General features: G+C 39.0%; 2 protein-coding genes across 6 annotated transcripts in view; one reads left to right on the top strand and one right to left on the bottom strand.

The window, feature by feature from the left end:
• The window catches only part of bcl2b (BCL2 apoptosis regulator b), a 215793-nt gene that overhangs the window by 143643 nt on the left and 51662 nt on the right, over window positions 1-20488 (top strand). The window lies entirely within an intron of this gene.
• Window positions 1-20488, bottom strand: part of prkag2b (protein kinase, AMP-activated, gamma 2 non-catalytic subunit b) — a 60039-nt gene that overhangs the window by 19133 nt on the left and 20418 nt on the right. For 2 of the 5 annotated variants that reach the window (XR_007897507.1, XM_051700842.1), the window contains exon 4: window positions 7352-7563. Coding sequence is in view for 1 of the 5 variants with exons in the window: in XM_051700842.1 (XP_051556802.1) it covers window positions 7352-7563 (212 nt within the window). In the remaining 4 variants the exon portion in view is untranslated. Of the gene's footprint in view, window positions 1-7351; window positions 7564-13987; window positions 14516-15136; window positions 15544-20488 lie in introns of those variants that run through there. The other 3 variants (XR_007897508.1, XR_007897510.1, XR_007897509.1) reach the window with 3 other exon arrangements.

The raw sequence follows: 20488 nt of genomic DNA, 5'->3' as shown, positions 1-20488 counted from the left end.
ACAATGCAGTCTAAGTAGGCAGCTCCCTAGGTTTTGAGACAGCCCATGTTTCAACTGCACTTGGATCTAAGTTTAGCTCACAGTTTATTCACAGGAATTAAGGTATCTGATTCTGCAGATCATCAGATCAGATCAATACAGTGAATCTGCCAAAGATTCATATGGAAGTCACGGATAATTAGTAAAAAAGTCAGGTAAATCACAACGAGAAGCTTTCTCGTATTTCCAACTTTATTTAATTAACAATGGGAGTTTTAGTTTTTCAAAATTATTTCATAAAATGTCGAATATACATGTCGCTATTGGGACTAATGGCTTTACAACAGTACTCCATAACATTGTCCAGCAGACACAAGCAATTGTGCCACATAAAAGTCTCAATTGTAAAACAAATACTGTAATATCGTAAATATGAGATGATATCTAAGCACTGTTTAATGAAATTAAATGTTGAATAAAAGTGTAGCAACAGCTTGTGTAAAATAAAGAAACATGTATCTAATGCAATCTAATAATGCAAAGTCGATAATGCAAAAATCACACCAAAAAGTTTTTTTTTTTTTAAATCATGATGTCTGTAAATTGTTAATTTTACAATTTAATAGGAGTTTTGTTTGTTAGAGTGATCAAAAATAATTAAGGTTCAATATAACAATGCCACATCACTGTTGTTCACTGCATCAGTGGTTCTCAAACCTGTCCTGGAGGCCCCCCAACACTACACATTTTGGATGTCTCCTCAATCAAACACACCTAGTTCAACTCATCAGTTCCTTAGTGGAGACTCTAAGAATTAAATTGGGTGTGTCAGAAAAGGGCGACATGCAAAATGTTGTGTGCTAGGGGGCAGAGCATATGAGCGGTGATAATTCCACCTGAGCGGAGAGCGCCTTTTTGAAGACTCTGCTCTGCTCGCTCAGGCCGCTCGCTCAACCCAGAATGCGCTTCGTGATATGCTGGTTTGGGAATCTGCGAAACAAGCAATAGGCCTGAGGTTATGGAGCTCTAACATTGTTTTAGTGAAGTTGCAAACCTTATAACCTAAATAAATGCAAAGTATAAATCAAAGCTAAGAACGAGGAAATTGAAAGGGAGTGTGGAGAGACCGTGAGAATACGCAAATATTCCTTTTGGAATTGTACGTGTCACATTGCCATAGAGCACGAGGATGTGCTATGCGATGGTAGTGCAGCAAAAGGTGAGCTAGTAGGCTACACTACTATTCGATAATAAATTAATAGATAAGTAAGGTCTCTTGTTGTTTTGCCATCATGTCAGTGCAGCTGGCAGCTAGATGCAGGCCCAGTTCTGCAGGGTTGTGAATGTTAGAGCACCCTCAATTGAATATGTAAGCTTAATAATACAGTATATTGGCAAAGCATTTTTCCTTGAATCTCGGCGAACACACACAAAAAACCCCTGCATCAAAACCAATAAACATGTATGATCTTGCAGATCAGTGTGTCCTAATTCGCAGGCACAGCATTCTGCTTTCATGCCTTCATTGTACAATTAAGCATTTTATTGGTAAAGATTTCCACTCTCACATAGAGAATTTCATAGTGGAATTATCTCACTTAATCAACCGATTGTTGCTTTCGATTTCTGCTTTGGGATAAAGTGGCACATAACTGCTGGTCAGTTTCCCAAAGCCAAATCCACACCTTAACGAGAAGTGAAATGTAAAAAAAAATATTATTCTAGATTAGTGTTTGCAGTTAACATCTTCGACATCACTTGCTGCATTCATGCGCAGAGAAAAAAGCTATAAATGATTGGACATTAGGCAGACGGGGCGAAAGGGCACACCTCCCCCCCAGGGAAAGGGGGGGGGGGGGGGGTATGTACGTCATGCCGGGGGCTCCCCGGCCTGAGAGAACGAGGGAGGAATGTGGCAGGGCGGAGGGCGGGGCCGGGTCGTGATTCCGCACCCCCGGCCCCTAATTAGGCTGATGAAGCCCGAGAGGGATAAGGCCGACCGGGTACAGCAGAGCGAGAGAGAGAGAGCTACGGGCAGCTGTCCGACACCTGTTTATGCTTGTGTCTTTTTGGTTAAGTTTATTATTAAACTATTATGTATATTGTTAAGCCGGTTCTCGCTGCCTCCTTTCCATTGAACTGTGTTACATATACAGTATATTGGACAAAATCTCACTTTATGCAGGACAAATATTTTTTATTTGTTAAATCCATGGTTAAACCCTGCTGTACATATAAAGGGTGCATGCACAAGACATAATCGTTTGGTGCATATAAAGTCCAGATTCACTTTATAATGCTTTAAAAATATCAAGGAAAAACAAAGGGGGCACTTGGTATGTACTAATATAATAATTATTATATAATTAACCACAGTCCTTTATATTGAATACAATTCGTACATATTAAATTGTAGGGAATATTAATAAAGCAACAACACTGAAAAAGAGAAAAACATTTACTGCTCTTTTCTGGATAACTTAATAAACCCTTTAAAACCGAACATAAAATTAGGAAGAGAAATTGCTCATTTTAAAGTCTGATAGCATTAAATCAGAAACATATGAATGTATCAAATCTACTGTATAATCATTCCGTGGAGACAACTGAAGAACAATTATGAATTTCACTTTTACCTGTATTTCCTGGTACCAGTCCATGTTTTAATTATTGCCATAAACGACTCAAACAAACTTTAAAGTTGAAAAGATTGTAGTTTTCTGGGTCGGTTGTATCACTCGGGTCCAGTTTAAACTGAAAAGCGCAAATTTGCACATATGCGAGTTTCCGCGCCATCGCTTATATATTTTAACACTTGTAGAGGTGTGTTTGATGACTTGTTTAAAGTAAATAAAGGTAATTTAGAACTGAATTTTTTAAGGCATTATTTGAAGATGTTGATGACATATGTGCTAACAGAGAAATATTTGACTGATTACAAATGATAAGGAAGGTCTGGTAAACCCGACTGTCTAACAGCCGCTGTAAACCAGTCCAAAATAAACAGCGAGATTTTATATTAAAAAAGAAAACACAACAATACAATTACATAAATTCTGATGTGTACATTACTAATCATTTGATCATTTAATAAATGTCAGCCTATAGTCTATATTTCGCCCAGAGGGGCACCTCAGCCCATGTGGGCAAAGGGGTAGTTGCTTGGGCCACTGTAGCTACCCCCTGTGTACGTGCTTGGAACCAAGTATACTACAGAGAAATGTAATGTCGGAGTGGGATTTGATCGAACACTTTTTTACCGGTGAGCGTGAGCGGTACTTGAGTGGAGCGTCTGCTTGGGCCGTGAGCGGTTGAGCGGAGCGCACACGCATGGAGCGGGTTATTGAGCGGAGTGTCACACCGCTCCGCTTCGCTCACATGCTCTGCTAGGGGGCTTCTAGGACCGGTTTGAGAACCATTGCACTACATAATGACATCTTTTTCTCTCTTTTAAAATAACAAACAAAAATGTTGTTATTGTGATGAAGTTCATAGTAACTAATTAATTTAGACTAATCCATTACTACCAAAAAGTCTTTAAGAAGCATTAAGCCAAAAGAAATGGACACTAAAGGCAGGCATGAAATGGTCAAGAGTGCCTATACTTGAACCCAGTTGGTGCAACAGATGGTTCAACAGATGGCGCACAAACACATTGCTGACACTAAGGCTGCATTTACACTGCAAGACTTAATGCACAGATCCAGTTTTTTTTGTCCCGCCTGTTTACATTCACTGCTGACACAACTTGTACCTGATATCTGTGTTTACATTAATCTCCCACTCAAACTCAAATTATTCCATTGCTGATCGCTTTCACTTACTGTATGTGTGCCATGGGTTCCCTTTTTAATGACTTTTTACTGCTGCCATGGTAAGCACAGCTTTAATGATTTCAACATCGGTCAGACGAGAAGTGTAGCTAAGACATAGAAGTCAAGAGTGGTGGGACCAAGTCCACACGCTTGACGACAGCGAGTGGATACAAAATTTCAGCCTTAAGAACGTTGTCTTTTAGCAAATTTTAAAAACATTGAGGGATAATTCAAATGCTTTCTACCACTTTAACAGTCAGGGTTTTCCCTTGATTTAAATTTGTTTGGCAGCCATCAAAGCTGAATTTCGGTTCGCCAACACAAAAGTAATAATATTCATCTCGTGCTCTGCAGTTTGTAAGAGCTAAATATGCTTCTCACAGGGCTCCAGACTGCGACTAAAATGGTTGCAAATGCGACCAAAAATAATTGATTGCGACAATAATTTAACATCTAGTTGCCATTGGCGACAGTCATGTTGTGTGCGTTCATATGTGGTTTCGTCAGATATCATCTTGAGAGTTATTGAATACATCTTAAGAGCACACACCACCAGTGTGTCTCGCACCGCTTTTCACCCGTTCTGTTGTGATGAGCTCGCTAGTCGCTACACTGCATGCAACAACAAACCCAGCACGAGAGAGTCGAACAAATGAGTCTTTTGAACTGGGTCTTTTTCATGAATCACCCGAAAAGAACTGGGGTTTGAACTCAGGAGCTCAGGTTAGCAGTTTGAGTCAGATTCACTTTCTCAGCGAATCAGCCGTCAGTGAGCTCAAAACTGTGAGCGCAGACATTTAAAAAAAAAAAGAGTCCCAAGTGTATTTCGGGCTTCTTTATAATTAAAAGTCCCGTATTGTGTACCACTTTTTTTCTTCTTCTGGTAATTATTGATTGGGGTTGGAGTAGCACAATAAACTGCATCTGGAATTTCTTTCAATTTGCACTCCTGTAGTCTTGTGTTTGGGCCATCCGGTATCCGTAAAGAAAGACAAAGGCAATATTTAAAAAAAAATTATATATATATATATATATTTATTTATTTATTTATTTGAGATCAAGCTTTTGACACTTAGAACACTTGAGCGATTTGTACACAACTATTACACAAGGTGCAAACATTCATTGATGCTAAAGAAGGCAACACACTACTATATGTAAATATCTGTAATGTAGATTCTGAAGGGCAGTACTAAATAAATAAAAAATGTCTCTCTTATATTTGTATAAATTATGAAAGGGGTGTGAACATTTGAGACAAAAGGGAATGCAAACGTATCTTTTCATCAATATATTCTGTAGAGCCTGACCGATATGGGATTTTTGAGACCGATACCGATTTTAGAGGGGGACAATTCACAGATTACCGATATGGTGGCCGATATAGTTAATTTTTGAGCTGGAATGAAAACAGACATTTTCTGTGTGGATTGTGCACCAATTTTGCACCGATATGACTTTACAAAGGTACTCAGAAGGCTGCTTTTTTATCAAAGAATATTTGACATTATTATTATACATTGTCAACAAATTGTATAAATGAACACTGAGAAAATAAAGAATAAATAAAAATACAATAAATAGCTAAGTAAACAACAGTACTGTATGTTCAGTATCAGTCAGTTGCTGACCATTTAAATAAAGAATAAATAAAAATATAATAAATAGCTAAGTAAACATCAGTACTGTTTAGTATCAGTCGAATGCTGACCATTAAAATAAAGAATAAATAAAATAAAATAAATAGCTAAATAAACATCAGAACTGTTTAGTATCAGTCAAATGCTGACTATTTTAATACTGCCAGTCAATTTGGGGCAGGTTGTAAAAGAAGAAGCATTCTTGCCGAGACAAGAGATAATCAGCAGCAGTGGTGTTACACCGTATTCTGATATACAAGTTTAGGGGAAACTTTCAACGGTGGAAAACCAGACTTCTAAATATTACATTTTATAAATGCAATGACTGGAATTGTTCGGTTGAAGGGGGTACCAAACTGTGAATCCTGAACAAAACAGTTTGGTGAATACATGTTTACACATTAGCTTCCACTCAGCTGACAAGCTATGAAAGTAGCTACGTGGTTAGTTAGTTAGCTATAAGCTCGTTGTCACGGAGAGTAAAAGATGGACCAGCATTGCGTCTCACCAACTAGGTAACAACGTAGTGTGAAATCAACACTCAACAGACACAATCCACCACCGCACTGTTGTCTGCTGAGCTGCAAAAAGATGCTCTGATGTTTTCCTTTCAATCTGCTACATTACTGACTGCACTGACAAACTACTGCACTGACAGACTGCACTGCTGCTAACACAGCAAACAGATGTGATAAACATGAGTGACATGGTGGTCAGGGTTAACGTTATATTAGTTATATTGAAAAGGGAAAATGATGGGGTCATTGATTATTAACTTTCCAGTATGTATTTCACAAACTAGTTAGCAGCTTACCGAGAAGACACCCCTTAACACCGCACCGCTTAACTCCGATATATCGGTCGGGCACTAATATTCTGTTCATTAAACCACCAATTAATGGGTTATCAGCTGTCTTCCTTTTCTTCGGCTTTCTATCTTGTTTCTGAACAGCAATCTAAATCGATCAATTCTGTGATTTGGTGACTAAAAACAGCCATTTGGCTCCTTTATGTTTCAGTTCAGGAGCCAATGGCTCCGAGGTAATTTTTTTAGTCTGGAGCCCTGTTCTCATCTGAAACAAATGAAGCCTGGTTTTATGTGAGTGTCAAGCGAACCACATAGTGATTAGAAAAGTAGAGAGTGACGCAAGTGAGATGAGATATTCAAAGTGTATTCCAATGGAATTCATGGGATATTGTTCTCATCACCTCCGAATGTGATTTCAGTGATACGATCACAATTTGCTCACAATGCGTCTTGGGTGCATTTACACCTGTCATTTAAAGTGGTTAAGTGCTATCCGATAGCGATCACCGAAAACGCATGTTAATGCAAGGTGTAAATGGGGCCTAAGATCCAGATTATGTTCACACATATTAAGTTCATTAATATAGTATATGATGTGTAAGATATATTAATGTTTGTAAACAAGAAAAAGTTTTTTCCCAACAATATGTTGTCATTGAAAGACACTTCAAACTAAGTGGTCGTAGATAATCAACTAAACTTCTATGATAAAGTACAGTTAAGTATTTTTATTTTTTTAAGCTTATCTTGTACACTAAAACCCATGAATCCATTTACACATGCACATATTCAGACTGTTGCGAGAGGTTTAACATCAAATATAATTGGTTTTTGTGTGTCTCATGACCAATCTTGATTTGCCAAGTTTCAGTGTGTGCAAGTTTTATACACTCCCCCGTCTACCATTGGTAGGAAATACAGGTAGTCCCGGCACAAATTACATCAATGATTCAGTGAGGCAGTGTTGTAATGGCTGGCTCATTCGGGTCACTCAAACAAACAGATTGCAATTCCCCTTTATGCTAATGGTGCAGAATTTACACACGCCACCTTTTAGTCCTTAAAATATTGTCAAGCCCTGAAAGCGCAATGTGAAGTTGTTCACTCACCTGGCGTGAGGTAGAGTTAGAGGTGTACAAGGCGATAGGGGGTTTGGTGGAGGAGGGGGTCAGGCTGAAGCGCTGACCTGTATCAGGGGGAGAGGAGAGAGAGCGGGTGCGGCGTTCCTCCACACGTTCCGAAGGACTGGGAGTCTCCAAATGGAAGACTGGTGGAACTGGATGCTGCGTCGGGGTGGTGGGGGGAGTGGAAAGTCCAGAACCTGTGAGGCACATCAATACAGAAGACATTTAAGTGGATTTAGTTCAGTAGAATCATTAGTTTGATGGTAGATTAAGGGAATAGCACATTTTGTGCAAATGCAAATTAGTGGCATCATAGGAAAGAAGTGCATAAAAAATGGCCAGAGTAGAGCTGATATGTGCAAATCGAGTAGTATTAGCTTTGCTACCTAAACTTTGTTTCTAGGATATGTTATAAAATTGGTCTTAACCTTTGCCTGGACAAATGATTGTGGCACAGCAAAAACAGTTGAATCAACCAATAACTGACTATACATAATGAGAGTAGTGCACTAAATATTTTGGCAGGGTAATATGTACTATTGCTCTAGCAAAAAGTATTTTCCTATGAAATGGTGCATGCATGTCATGTCGGAATTACCATAATTATGAGTTTCAAGGTTGTAAAAACCTTTCACATCTCAAGTTAGAACTTTGTCCCATTTAAATATTGTGTCGTTATACTGCATAAAACAACCAAAATGGCAGCAGCTTCAACAGTTAAAGACAGTTACGTTCTATTACGTTTTGCAATAGAACATACAGTAGATGTGAAACATTTAGAGATTAACTTTTCAACATTACCACATATAGAGCAATATGAGCATTGCCATAGAAAAAAACAGTTTTTGATTATGAGGACGTGGACTGCTAACTGTGGAATCACAAGTTGTCATCTCATGATTGTGGTAATTCAGATAAGACGTAAACATACAGCAATACTATCTAGTTTAACATGACCCTGACTTTGAGATTTTGAAAACTGATGGTACATTTCTTAACCCTTATAGACTAATAAACCAAAACTAAAATACGTTTTCAAAACTTTAACTACAACTAGATAAACATACCAATGAACTGGACAGAGATAGAGTTAGTTATAGAGTTAGTTATTCCTGCTTAGAGCAGTATTCGCCAGAGATTCCACCGCAAACATGTGTCTCATATGACAGCCCTCACATAACCCTATGTACTGCATGACACGACACATGCACATATTACATGTTATTTACAAAGTAACATGTTACTTGAGCTCTAAAGAAGCTTCAGAGGCACAGTATGAATGATGGTTATGATCTCAGTACATTCCTTTATTCAGCTAAGTGTTAAATATGACTGGACATATTTGTTTAAAGGCCTACCACTGTCTCTCTGCTATCAAGGCATTTAGCTGCCAATAAAAAGCAGGTCCCTATGATTCATCCACTGGGGTTTCCAATGAAATGTTGAGTTTTGAGCTAGTAAATGTGTATGGCAGAGTTTAGGCTGCATAGACAACATTGGGAAATGACTCAGAAGATGGGTATTTATAATTGGGTATGAGATGATATGGTATTTTGATTAATGAAATATGTCACTAATTTATTAGTTGTATTGGAATGAGAAGCAGAAGGGCCAGAAGCATGAACAACTTTATGTATGCACTGGGGACACCAGCTGCAAGTGGCAAAGACATTAAATTGTTGCATTTGGCAGACACTTTTATCCAAAGCGACTTACAGGGCATTCAAGATATACAGTTTGTTTGTTCCCTGGGAAACCAAAACCTGTTGTTAGCACCATGCTCTACCAGTTTTTTTATTTTTAGTTTGGACAGACAATAGAAAGATGGAGGTAATGATATTGAGTAGTGTAGTGCACCAGACGCATCACTTCAGTTTCTAATCCTTCTTTGGGTTGGAATTCAGGGAAGTCTCCTTTGTTGTAATGAAGTTGACCTCTCCCTCTAGAATTAACCTTTGGAGCATATTGGCTGGGTGGTATGACAAATGTGCTACAGGCTTTCTCTGCCACCCCTTCCGACGTCATTACAACAGAGAAGCTTGGGTTAGTTCAACTTTCTTAGGTACTTTTAATTTTTTTGGAGATGGCAGCAAAGTACATGGCCTACCACCTTTTCTTGGTGGTTAAGAGGCTGCACTGCCTCCACTCAACCTGTCAACTGTCTCCACCACTGTGGGTGGCAATGAAGTCAGGCTCAGTTGGACTAGTGTAGAAATTTGGGAGAGGTAAACCTCAAAGACATCTTGTGTATGCACAAGGAAAACCAGCTGTGGATAGGAAAGATGCTGGATTTAGGGCAGTAGAAGGAGCTCATTGTGTAAAATCACTCTTGCTAAAGAAATAAGCCAAATTTGCTTCTTTGCCTTATTGAACTTGTTAATAAGTCCTTTCCACTTTTTGGGACAAGTTACATAATCTGATTCCATAAACACCAAAATCTTTCTCCATGCATTCGTCATTGCCATGTTGTCTTTTTTTGTGTTTGTGTTGAGCATCATAAGGAAAAAATTCTACTTTTGAACTACAGTACTGTCACATTTATGTGTGTTTTGTTCATGTTTTGAATAAAGTTTTTGACTTTTGTCTTTTATTTTGAAATTAGTTTACTTCCTTGTCTGCTCATGTGTCTTTGTCATGTGGTTTCCTGTTTCCCTCACGTTTTATGTGTCTTGTTCTTATTGGTATTTGGTTTATTAGTGTTGTTATCTTGTTATCAGTTCTGTTCTGTTATTGGTCCATATGTTTTTAGTTCTGTCTTGTCATTGGATGCCTTGTTATGGTGTTACACTTTTGTTTGTATTTAAGCCCTCATGTTAGCCATTGTCTCTTGTTGAGTATTGTTGGTGTAACCTCTTTGTTCATGATTATTGTATAGGCATTGTTCATAGTCAAGTTTAGTTTATGTTCTGGTTATATTCTGTGTTGAATTCATGTTTGGATACCAGCACTGTAAATAAAACTGCACTTGGGCTCTCATACATGGGCTCTCGTCCTGTCTTCAGCCAACCTGTCTGAACGTTACAAGTACCTACAGTGCCAGGGCTACTCCTAAGTTATTTATTTATAACGTTAAGATACAGTAATAAACTTGCTAGCTTGCTACAATCTCCTCGGCTGGCATGTGTGGTTGTAAATAAAGTCCTGTCCAAGCCACACATGATTAGTTTTAACAAATCATCAACACTTTTTTTTTTTTTTTTTTTTTCATGATCAAGTTCTCCTAGGTCAATATTTTCAGGGATGTGCCCAAACAGGAGAATATTGGCATACAAACACTTTGGCAGAACAAAAAAATCAGCACAGTTCATTCATTTCTGGGTGAACTAAAAGAAGCCTGTTTGCTCAGTCATGCATTTTGCCCAGGACACATCTGGTACAGGTAAAGTAACTCTCTTTTATCACTCTCGATTAAGCTTGGACTCAAAGTAAACTTCTCATTTAAAGTATTTGGAGGCAGTAAATATTGAAGGGCAGTATGTATTCACAAGTTGGTGACTATCTCCTGACATTTAGCCACATTCTGCCAGCTGGCCGAGACCTGTTTGGTGTGTTGCTGCGTTAGCTTCTTATTTTAGCCTTGCCACTGCTACACATTCCACAAGGGCAGATAACACTCACTCACAGCACAGGGTCAGACCTCCAGCATGTAAATCTAACAGTTTGACACCTTTACTTGTTATTGTTAATGAATGGATTTTAGTAAGGGATTCTGGTTCTAGACTTTTTGGTTGCTCAAATTACTGCTAACCCAAAGGGTCATTGAATGCTTTTAGTAAATTATATCTGTGTAATGATGAAACTTGTAAGATGTTCTTAAAGCTGTTGACCCATTTGAAGAAATTAATCTAATTGTGTACAGTTTAAATTATATTTGTTATCCTTGCAAGTTATTTGAGTAACTGTCATGCTTCAAATGAAACACAGGGTTCTTGTGTGATATTCCAAACAACACTTTCTAATAACTTCACCATATTACCAGATTGAGCAAGAAGACTATTGAGTAACAGCTTAAATGCCCTTCTCAGCTAGCACTAAATCAAAATTAAGATTCAACTGATAGAGTGGTGAGGCAACCTGAGCCTGTTTGATTTGCATCAGGATCATTGTTTCATGTCATACACTGAAGCCCCTGAGGGACAACACTGAATCTCCAATACAACACTCCAGTCAGCTGGTATAATGTGACCAAACATATGATTCTCTCTTAAAGATGCACTCAGTAACTTTTGACTTTGTGTCATCTTGGACTTAAACTGACACCAGGCAGCTTGGATGTAGCATCATTTAAAATCAATAGTTTTCAGTTTCAGATGCCATTGCAGAAATTTAGTATTCACAGTCAGCCATGATTACTTAATGAGTGAAAGTGTCAAATAACAGGACGGTTACTGAGATTAAGCAAGTAGTATTCAGCTGGTCATGTGATTCTAACATGGCAGCCCCCATGTGCGGACCCTCTCCATGTAGAATAAAACAGCTTTTATAAGGTTACTGATATGACTGGAGTCTTCATTTTAATGTGAGTGGTCATGATTTCCTACATATACTGGAAAATTACAATTCATGTCTTTAGAAGTTAAACTTTATTAAAGGTGCAATATATAACCATTTTCATGTAATATTCGGCTTTTTTTTGTTTGTTTTTTTGCCAATGTGTGAACGGCTTGTAACGCAACTTAAAAGATTTGCCTTCCCGGACTTCCTAGGTTGCCTATTAAAGCCTGTAGACTGATTTTCATGCGAAGGGAGTGGGTCGCTTTTGCCAGGAAAATCCAAAGGATGTGACGTTTATGCGCGCCCCCAAGAGCCTTGCCTCAGTGCTTCTCTTCCGCTATTCAACAGCGACAACTATCTGCAGCACTTGGTGACGTTATCTTAGAGACGGAATCCAGCAAATGTCCAGCGCCCAGCACAACACCGACTCCTACACAAACTCTAAGTCAAAAAAAAAAAAAAAAAAAAAAAAAAAAAAACTTTATCTACTGAATCCAGTCTGGCTAAGCGGGAACGTGATCGTGGTCGAGCGAAAACTAGAGTGAACGTCGGCAGGGCATTTGATTCCTGGAAGGACATTCGTTCGGTTTTGGGGATCAAAACCGACCCTGAATTGGTGTTCTTCTTATTGGACAGGTAAGCTTACATAACTGCAAAGCATGTGAAATATAGTGCCATAACGATTAATCTGTGTAATTTTAGCTAACTTGATCTTGCCTGTACAGTAACTGTCATAATCAATGTTAATCTGTAATTATTCAGCAAGGTAAACTACAATAACACATTAAATGAATGCAAGACAATGTTCAAGATAATGCAAAAATACCCATTCATTAGTGTAACATAACTTGGTTATACAGAAAATATATACATTCTATTATTATAAAACTATAGTGCATCGATATATCAAAATGTCAGTTGTGATGGAATCACATCAATACTGAATTGTCAACATATTTATAATGTACAGTCTATTTTATAAACAGCTACTGTCATCATTCACCAAATTTTGCTAACAGCTATTGATAAAGCTGGCCAGCTAGCTAATGCCGACATAGGCTATCGTATAAATGCAGTCATTGTATCATGCAAAGAAAAGTGATTACTTCATTCTACAGTCTCACATAGTCAGACCTATATCCACACTTTGTTTTAGCCCTGTTCTAGCAAATATAATATGCATTCTCAAAGTTTGTAGTAAAACAATCATAACTGTGTAATTTTAATTATGCTACCTCATCTGTCAGCATGATGTCGGTGAATCACGTTCAGTCTCTTTGTACGTTACGTCATTGTTTTGGTCGATGCTCGCATCCCTATGGAGTGTGTGCACGAGCAGGAGCAACAGGTAGCTGGCTGCAGTTCACTTAACGGCCACAGGTGTCATTAATAACAATCTTACATACTGCACCTTTAAGGAAAATATAACTGAGTGCACTTTTAGTCATGTGATTTTCCAAACATTCGCCCATTGGTAGAACTTTGTGCCTGACAGGCAGATGAAGCCCTAACCTTAACGTTATTGAACCTGTAAGGCTAATCAGACTATTAGGCACAAAGAGTGGCACATATTGCACCAAATTACACCAGTTACACTGGGACCATTACAAGTCATTGTAATGCAAGACCACATGTTTTTGCTCAAGTCAACATGAAATCAAAATTGAACTTATTTACTTTCTTAATACATGTTTCCAAACTTTTTGTTAATGATTCATCATTGCACATTATTCAAAAATAAATAAATACATGTTTATCTTTGTAATCTTTCATTAAAATGTAATAACTTTCTCTGAAACAACTTTCGTTTAGTTTGGCTAATGTCACCAATTCCTGATGGATAAAGTCATGTCCCGCTCTACATTTTTTCTCATTGAATATCCTGTTTCACTCAGGATTATACCACATTACGGAAGTAAAATGTGTTGCGATTGAAATTTTATGTTGTCTTTCTCCATGTCAAATAAATACAGTAATCAAGATGCTTGTGTTAAATACTTAACATGCTCTAAACATGCATTTTGAAACATGTAACAACAGCCAAGCAAATATATTGTAAAGTTCCTGTTCGTGCTTCTACAAATTTGAGTTTAGTAATCAATTCAACAATGTGAAAGATTCGCAAACCTTAATCAGACTGCTATCAAGAGGAGAGCTGTTTCAGCTGACTGTAGTGTCCCATTCATGGTGTACTAGTACTGTACTAATGGAACCCATTGTCACATTCTTCTTTGCGTCACTGTGACGAGGGAACTGCTTGCATCAGCTGACGGCTTCAGGGTCTAAATTAGGTCTGAAACTAGTTTCCCTGCCAAATGGTTAATACACAGACTTGCACAATACACAGGCTTAATGCACTCCACGCCAACACACTGTAACTGCCTTTACCTCTACATGGGAACATCTAGGCCATCTACAGTATTTTAATGATCTTGACACACAAAATAATGGCCAAGTCAGGAGACAATGAATAATGGGTCCAGTTCTAACAACAATATGTTTCATTGCACTTTGTGTAATCAGAAGTCACAAATCCCCAATTACCGGTAAGTATTGTACACAATCCGAAAATTTTAATTACCCGAAATATTTTTGGAAAGTTGATGCCCTGTGGTGTTACATGCTATACTTCATCTATACCTAATTTAAAAAGCATTTAGCTATCTCTTTATAATTTTGGTAACACAATTAGTTTGTATTCATTAACATTAGTTAACTACATTAGTTTACATGAACTAACAATAAGCAATTCTTTTAAAGCACTTATTAATCTTGGTTATTTTAATTTCAGCATGCACTAATACATTTTTAAAATTAAACGTTCTACACATTAACATTAGTTGAAGCATTATGAACTAACAATGAACAATAGTTTTTGTTATAAACTAATATTAACCAAGATTAATAAATGCTGTTTATAAATAGTTAATAGTTAGTTCATGATACCTTGTTCATTTATTAATGTTCACTAATGTTGTAAAAATGGTGAAAAATAGCACCTAAACTTTACACTTTGCTTTATACAAGCATATACAATTTCACCTAAAAGCTTGATGTTGATTTAAAAAAAAGCTCATGGTCATGTTGTGTCCCATTTGACTACAATTTTTTTTCTAATTGACAGATACATTTAAATAACACAGACATTCAATTAAAGTCTCATCATAGCACAAAAAGACAGACTGTATCTTTCCACTGATTATCAGACAGCTCTTATCAATACTGTTTGTCTAGCTGAAGGCTCTATACAGAGATATGTCCTGATTAGTACCATACCAGACGGACATGGTGACTCTGACTGCCGTCTCGCAGTGAGTAGCTCCTCGTCCTTGCGCCTCTTGCTCCGCCTCAGACTGCCAAACCTCTTCATGGGGAACAGAAGGCCTCACGTCCAGCCTGAAGATCAACCATACCCACCCGACTAAAATGATGTACGATACTGTAATGCTTTTGGGATAAAATAACTTGACGCCAGTTAAGCCAAAGAAAAGGTGCAGGATTCCAGAAGAAGTATTTGTTCTTGAAGAAGCCACCAGAAATCATGGAACCAAGCTTGGCTGAGGAGAGTAGAACCTCCACAAGGTGCTGAAGATAAGTATCTCCTATACCTGTAGGTGTTTATGATGACATCTTTCATCTGGTTAAATCCTATTTATTGACTATTCCTTAACAGTCATATATCTCTTCTCTTTTTTTCAGTCTGATCTTCACAGATGTCCACAGCGGTATGTACTAGCAGTCCACATGGATTCCCTTAGTGCCCAGAGTAGAAATATTATTCTGGCATTGGCTTTAGTCCAGTGTTATTGATCCTTTCTGATTTCCTGTGTCCACAGAACACATATTGTCATGTGCATTGCTTATACTCTCAGGAAGAGGAAGAATGGCTTATGCCCCCCAGTGCTGCAGAGTCTCTCTCAGGAGTGATTTCTCGCTTTAGTCTTAGGTTCTCTCTCTCTCTATTTGCTGAGACTGAAGTGCGGTCTTCAGCCCTACCCTCTCTGCAGGAAATTGTCAGGTGCAGCTGTGTGTCTCTTTAAAATAGCATAGATGGCAGGAAGCTGTAAAAGGAGACAAGGCAACACAAGCCAGGCACACTTTTGGTTCAGCCCTCCACATGGCTCTGCCCTATAGCTTGACCACAGATAGAGAATTTGCATGCAGAAACAAACTTTCTTTCACTCTTGTTTTACCAATTTGGTTTTTATGTCACCCTCTATTTCTTCTGTTCTAGAGGTCGACTGAGGTGGAAAAGGTGGTGGAAAGAGTTGGATTAATTGGGCGATAGTTTTTAAAATCGATTTATTGAATGAAAAAAAAAACACATTTTTAGTCTTTCATTACTATAACGGGCACAGACATAGAGCCTACAAAAGTCCAAAATTAGTAATATCCCAGATGTAGTTAATTGTTCAACCAAAATCCCAATGATAATAAGAAAAAAGTGAAGACTTTTAACTATAAACATGTCCAAAACAGACCAGGGACTCTTAATTTGAAATGGAGACTTTGCTTTGTTACAGTGCTCTAAATTAAGCTTTCTATAGCCTATATATTCACCAGATGAACGGTTTTGTGTTTGTGTGTGTGTATATATATATATATATATATATATATATATATATATATATATATACACACACACACACACACACACACACACAGGTGGCCAAAAGTTTGGAATAATGTACAGATTTTGCTCTTATGGAAAGAAATTGGTACTTTTATTCAACAAAGTGGCATTCAGCTGATCACAATGTATAGTCAGGACATTAATAACGTAAAAAAACACTATTACAATATGAAAAAAAAATTCAGAACTTCTTAAACTACTCAAAAATCATCAAAAAATCCTCCACATGCAGCAATGACAGCTTTGCAGATCCTTGGCATTCTAGCTGTCAGTTTGTCCAGATACACAGGTGACATTTCACCCCACGATTCCTGTAGCACTTGCCATAGATGTGGCTGTCTTGTCGGGCACTTCTCACGCACCTTACAGTCTAGCTGATCTCACAAAAGCTCAATGGGGTTAAGATCCATAACACTCTTTTCCAATTATCTGTTGTCCATTGTCTGTGTTTCTTTGCCCACTCTAAACATTTCTTTTTGTTTTTCTGTTTCAAAAGTGGCTTTTTCTTTGCAATTCTTCCCATAAGGCCTGCACACCTGAATCTTCTCTTTACTGTTGTACATGAAACTGGTGTTGAGCGGGTAGAATTCAATGAAGCTGTCAGCTGAGGACATGTGAGGCGTCTATTTCTCAAACTAGAGACTCTGATGTACTACTTCTCTTATTTAGTTGTACATCTGGCCTATCACATCTCTTTCTGTCCTTGTTAGAGCCAGTTGTCCTTTGTCTTTGAAGACTGTAGTGTACACCTTTGTATGAAATCTTCAGTTTTTGGCAATTTCAAGCATTGTATAGCCTTCATTCCTCAAAACAATGACTGACGAGTTTCTAGAGAAAGCCGTTTCTTTTTTCTTTTTTTTTTTTGCCATATTGACCTTAAGACATGCCAGTCTATTGCATACTGTGGCAACTCAAAAACAAACACAAAGACAATGTTAAGCTTCATTTAAAGAACCAAATAGCTTTCAACTGTGTTTGATATAATGGCAAGTGATTTTCTAGTACCAAATTTGCGATTTGATGACAAATCATGATTACTCAAGGATAAGGTATTGGAGTGATGGCTGCTGGAAATGGGGCCTGTCTGTTTGATTTGATCAAAAATGACTTTTTTCAAATAGTGATGGTGCTGTTTTTTACATCAGTAATGTCCTGACTATACTTTGTGATCAGTTGAATGCCACTTTGGTGAATTAAAGAACCAATTTCTTTCTGAAACAGCAAAATCTGTACATTATTCCAAACTTTTGGTCACCTGTGTGTGTGTGTGTGTGTGTGTATGTGTGTGTGTATATATATATATATATATATATATATATATATATATATATATATATATATATAAACTCAGCAAAGTCCTCTCACTTTCAACTGTTTTTATTTTCAGCAAACTTAACATGTAAATATTTGTATGAACATAAAAAGATTCAACAACTAAGACATAAACTGAACAAGTTTCACAGACATGTGACTAACAGAAATGGAATAATGTGTCCCTGAACAAAGGGGGGGTCAAAATCAAAAGTATCAGTCAGTATCTGGTGTGGCCACCAGCTGCATTAAGTACTGCAGTGCATCTTCTCCTCATGGACTGCACCAGATTTGCCAGTTCTTGCTGCGAGATGTTACCCCACACTTCTACCAAGGCACTTGCAAGTTCCCGGACATTTCTGGGGGGAATGGCTCTAGCCCTCACTCTCCGATCCAACAGGTCCCAGACGTGCTCAGTGGGATTGAGATCTGGGCTCTTCGCTGGCCATGGCAGAACACAGACATTCCTGTCTTGCAGGAAATCACGCACAGTACAAGCAGTATGGCTGGTGGCATTGTCATGCTGGAGGGTCATGTCAGAATGAGCCAGCAGGAAGGGTACCACATGAGGGAGGAGGATGTCTTCCCTGTAATGCACAGCGTTGAGGTTGCCTACAATGACAACAAGCTCAGCCCGATGATGCTGTGACACAACGCCACGACGGACCCTCCACCTCCAAATCGATCCCGCTCCAGAGTACAGGCCTCGGTGTAACGCTCATTCCTTCGACGATAAATGCGAGTCCGACCATCACCCCTGGTGAGACAAAACCGCGACTCATCAGTGAAGAGCACTTTTTGCCAGTCCTGTCTGGTCCAGTGAAAGTGGGTTTGTGTCCATAGGTGACGTTATTGCCGGTGATATCTGGTAACATCACCGGCCTTACAACAGGCCTACAAGCCCTAAGTCCAGCCTCTCTCAGCCTATTGCGGACAGTCTGAGTACTGCTGGAGGGATTGTGCGTTCCTGGTGTAACTCGGGCAGTTGTTGTTGCCATCCTGTACCTGTCCCGAAGGTGTGATATTCGGATGTACCGATCCTGTGCAGGTGTTGTTACACGTGGTCTGCCACTGTGAGGACAGTGATCAGCTGTCCTTCCTGTCTCCCTGTAGTGCTGTCTTAGGTATCTCACAGTACAGACATTTCAATTTATTGCCCTGGCCACATCTGCAGTCCTCATGCCTCCATGCAGCATGCCTAAGGCACGTTCACGCAGATGAGCAGGGACCCTGGGCATTTTTCTTTTGGTGTTTTTCAGAGTCAGTAGAAAGGTCTCTTTAGTGTCCTAAGTTTTTATAACTGTGACCTTAATTGCCTACCACCTGTAAGCTGTTAGTGTCTTAATGACTGTTCCACAGGTGCATGTTCATTAATTTTTTATGGTTCATTGAACAAGCATGGAAAACATTGTTTAAACCCTTTACAATAAAGATATGTACAGTTATTTGTATTTTTACAAAATTATCTTTAAAATACAGTGTCCTGAAAATGGGACGTTTCTTTTTTTGCTGAGTTTATATACACCGATCAGCCACAACATTAAAACCACCTGCCTAATATCGTGTAGGTCCCCCACATGCCACCAAAACAGCTCTGACCTGTCGAGGCATGGACTCAACAAGAGCTCTGAAGGTATCCTGTGGTATCTGGCACAAAGATGTTAGCAGCAGATCCTTTAAGTCCTGTAAGTTGCGAGGTGGGGCCTCCATGGATCGGACTTGTTGGTCCAGCACATCCCATAGATGCTGAATCAAATTGAGATCTGGGGAATTTGGAGGCCATGTCAACACCTTGAACTCTTTGTCGTGTTCCTCAAACCATTCCTGAACAATGTGTGCAGTGTGGCAGGGCGCATTATCCTGTTGAAAGAGTCCACTGCCATAAGGGAATACTGTTGCCATGAAGGGGTGTACATGGTCTGCAACAATCTTTAGATAGGTGGTATATGTCAAAGTAACATTCACATGGCCAGGACCCAAGGTTTCCCAGCAGAACATTGCCCAGGGCATCACACTGCCACTGCCGGCCTGTCTTCTTCCCATAGTGCATCCTGCTGCCATCTCTTCCCCAGGTAAATGCACATGCACCCAGCCATCCACATGACCTAAAAGAAAATGTGATTCATCAGACCAGGCCACCTTCTTCCATTGCTCCATGTTCCAGTTCTGACGCTCATGTGCCCATTGTAGGTGCTTTCGGCTGTGGACAGGGGTCAGCATTGGAACTCTGACTGGTCTGCAGCAATGCAGCTCCGTACTTAGCAAGATGCGATGCACTGTGTGTTCTGACACTTCCTATCATGGCCAGCATTAAGTTTTTCAGCAATTTGTGCTTCAGTAGTTCTTCTGTGGGATCAGAGCAAACGGGCTAGCCTTCGCTCCCCACATGCATCAATGAGCCTTGGGCACCCATGACCCTGTCGCTAGTTCACCGGTTGTCCTTCCTTGTACCACTTTTGGTAGGTAATAACCACTGCATACCGGGAACACCCCACAAGACCTGCCGTTTTGGAGATGCTCTGACCCAGTCATCTAGCCATCACAATTTGGCCCTGGTCAAAATCGCTCAGATCCTTACGCTTGCCCATTTTCCTGCTTCCAACACATGAAATTCAAGAACTGACTGTTCACTTGCTGCCTAATATATCCCACCCATTTACAGGTGCCATAGTAACAAGATAATA

The sequence above is a fragment of the Myxocyprinus asiaticus genome, chromosome 6 (assembly GCF_019703515.2).
Source record: "Myxocyprinus asiaticus isolate MX2 ecotype Aquarium Trade chromosome 6, UBuf_Myxa_2, whole genome shotgun sequence".
In the NCBI taxonomy this organism is placed as follows: Eukaryota; Metazoa; Chordata; class Actinopteri; order Cypriniformes; family Catostomidae; genus Myxocyprinus; species Myxocyprinus asiaticus.
This window is presented reverse-complemented; position numbering and strand designations above follow the sequence as displayed.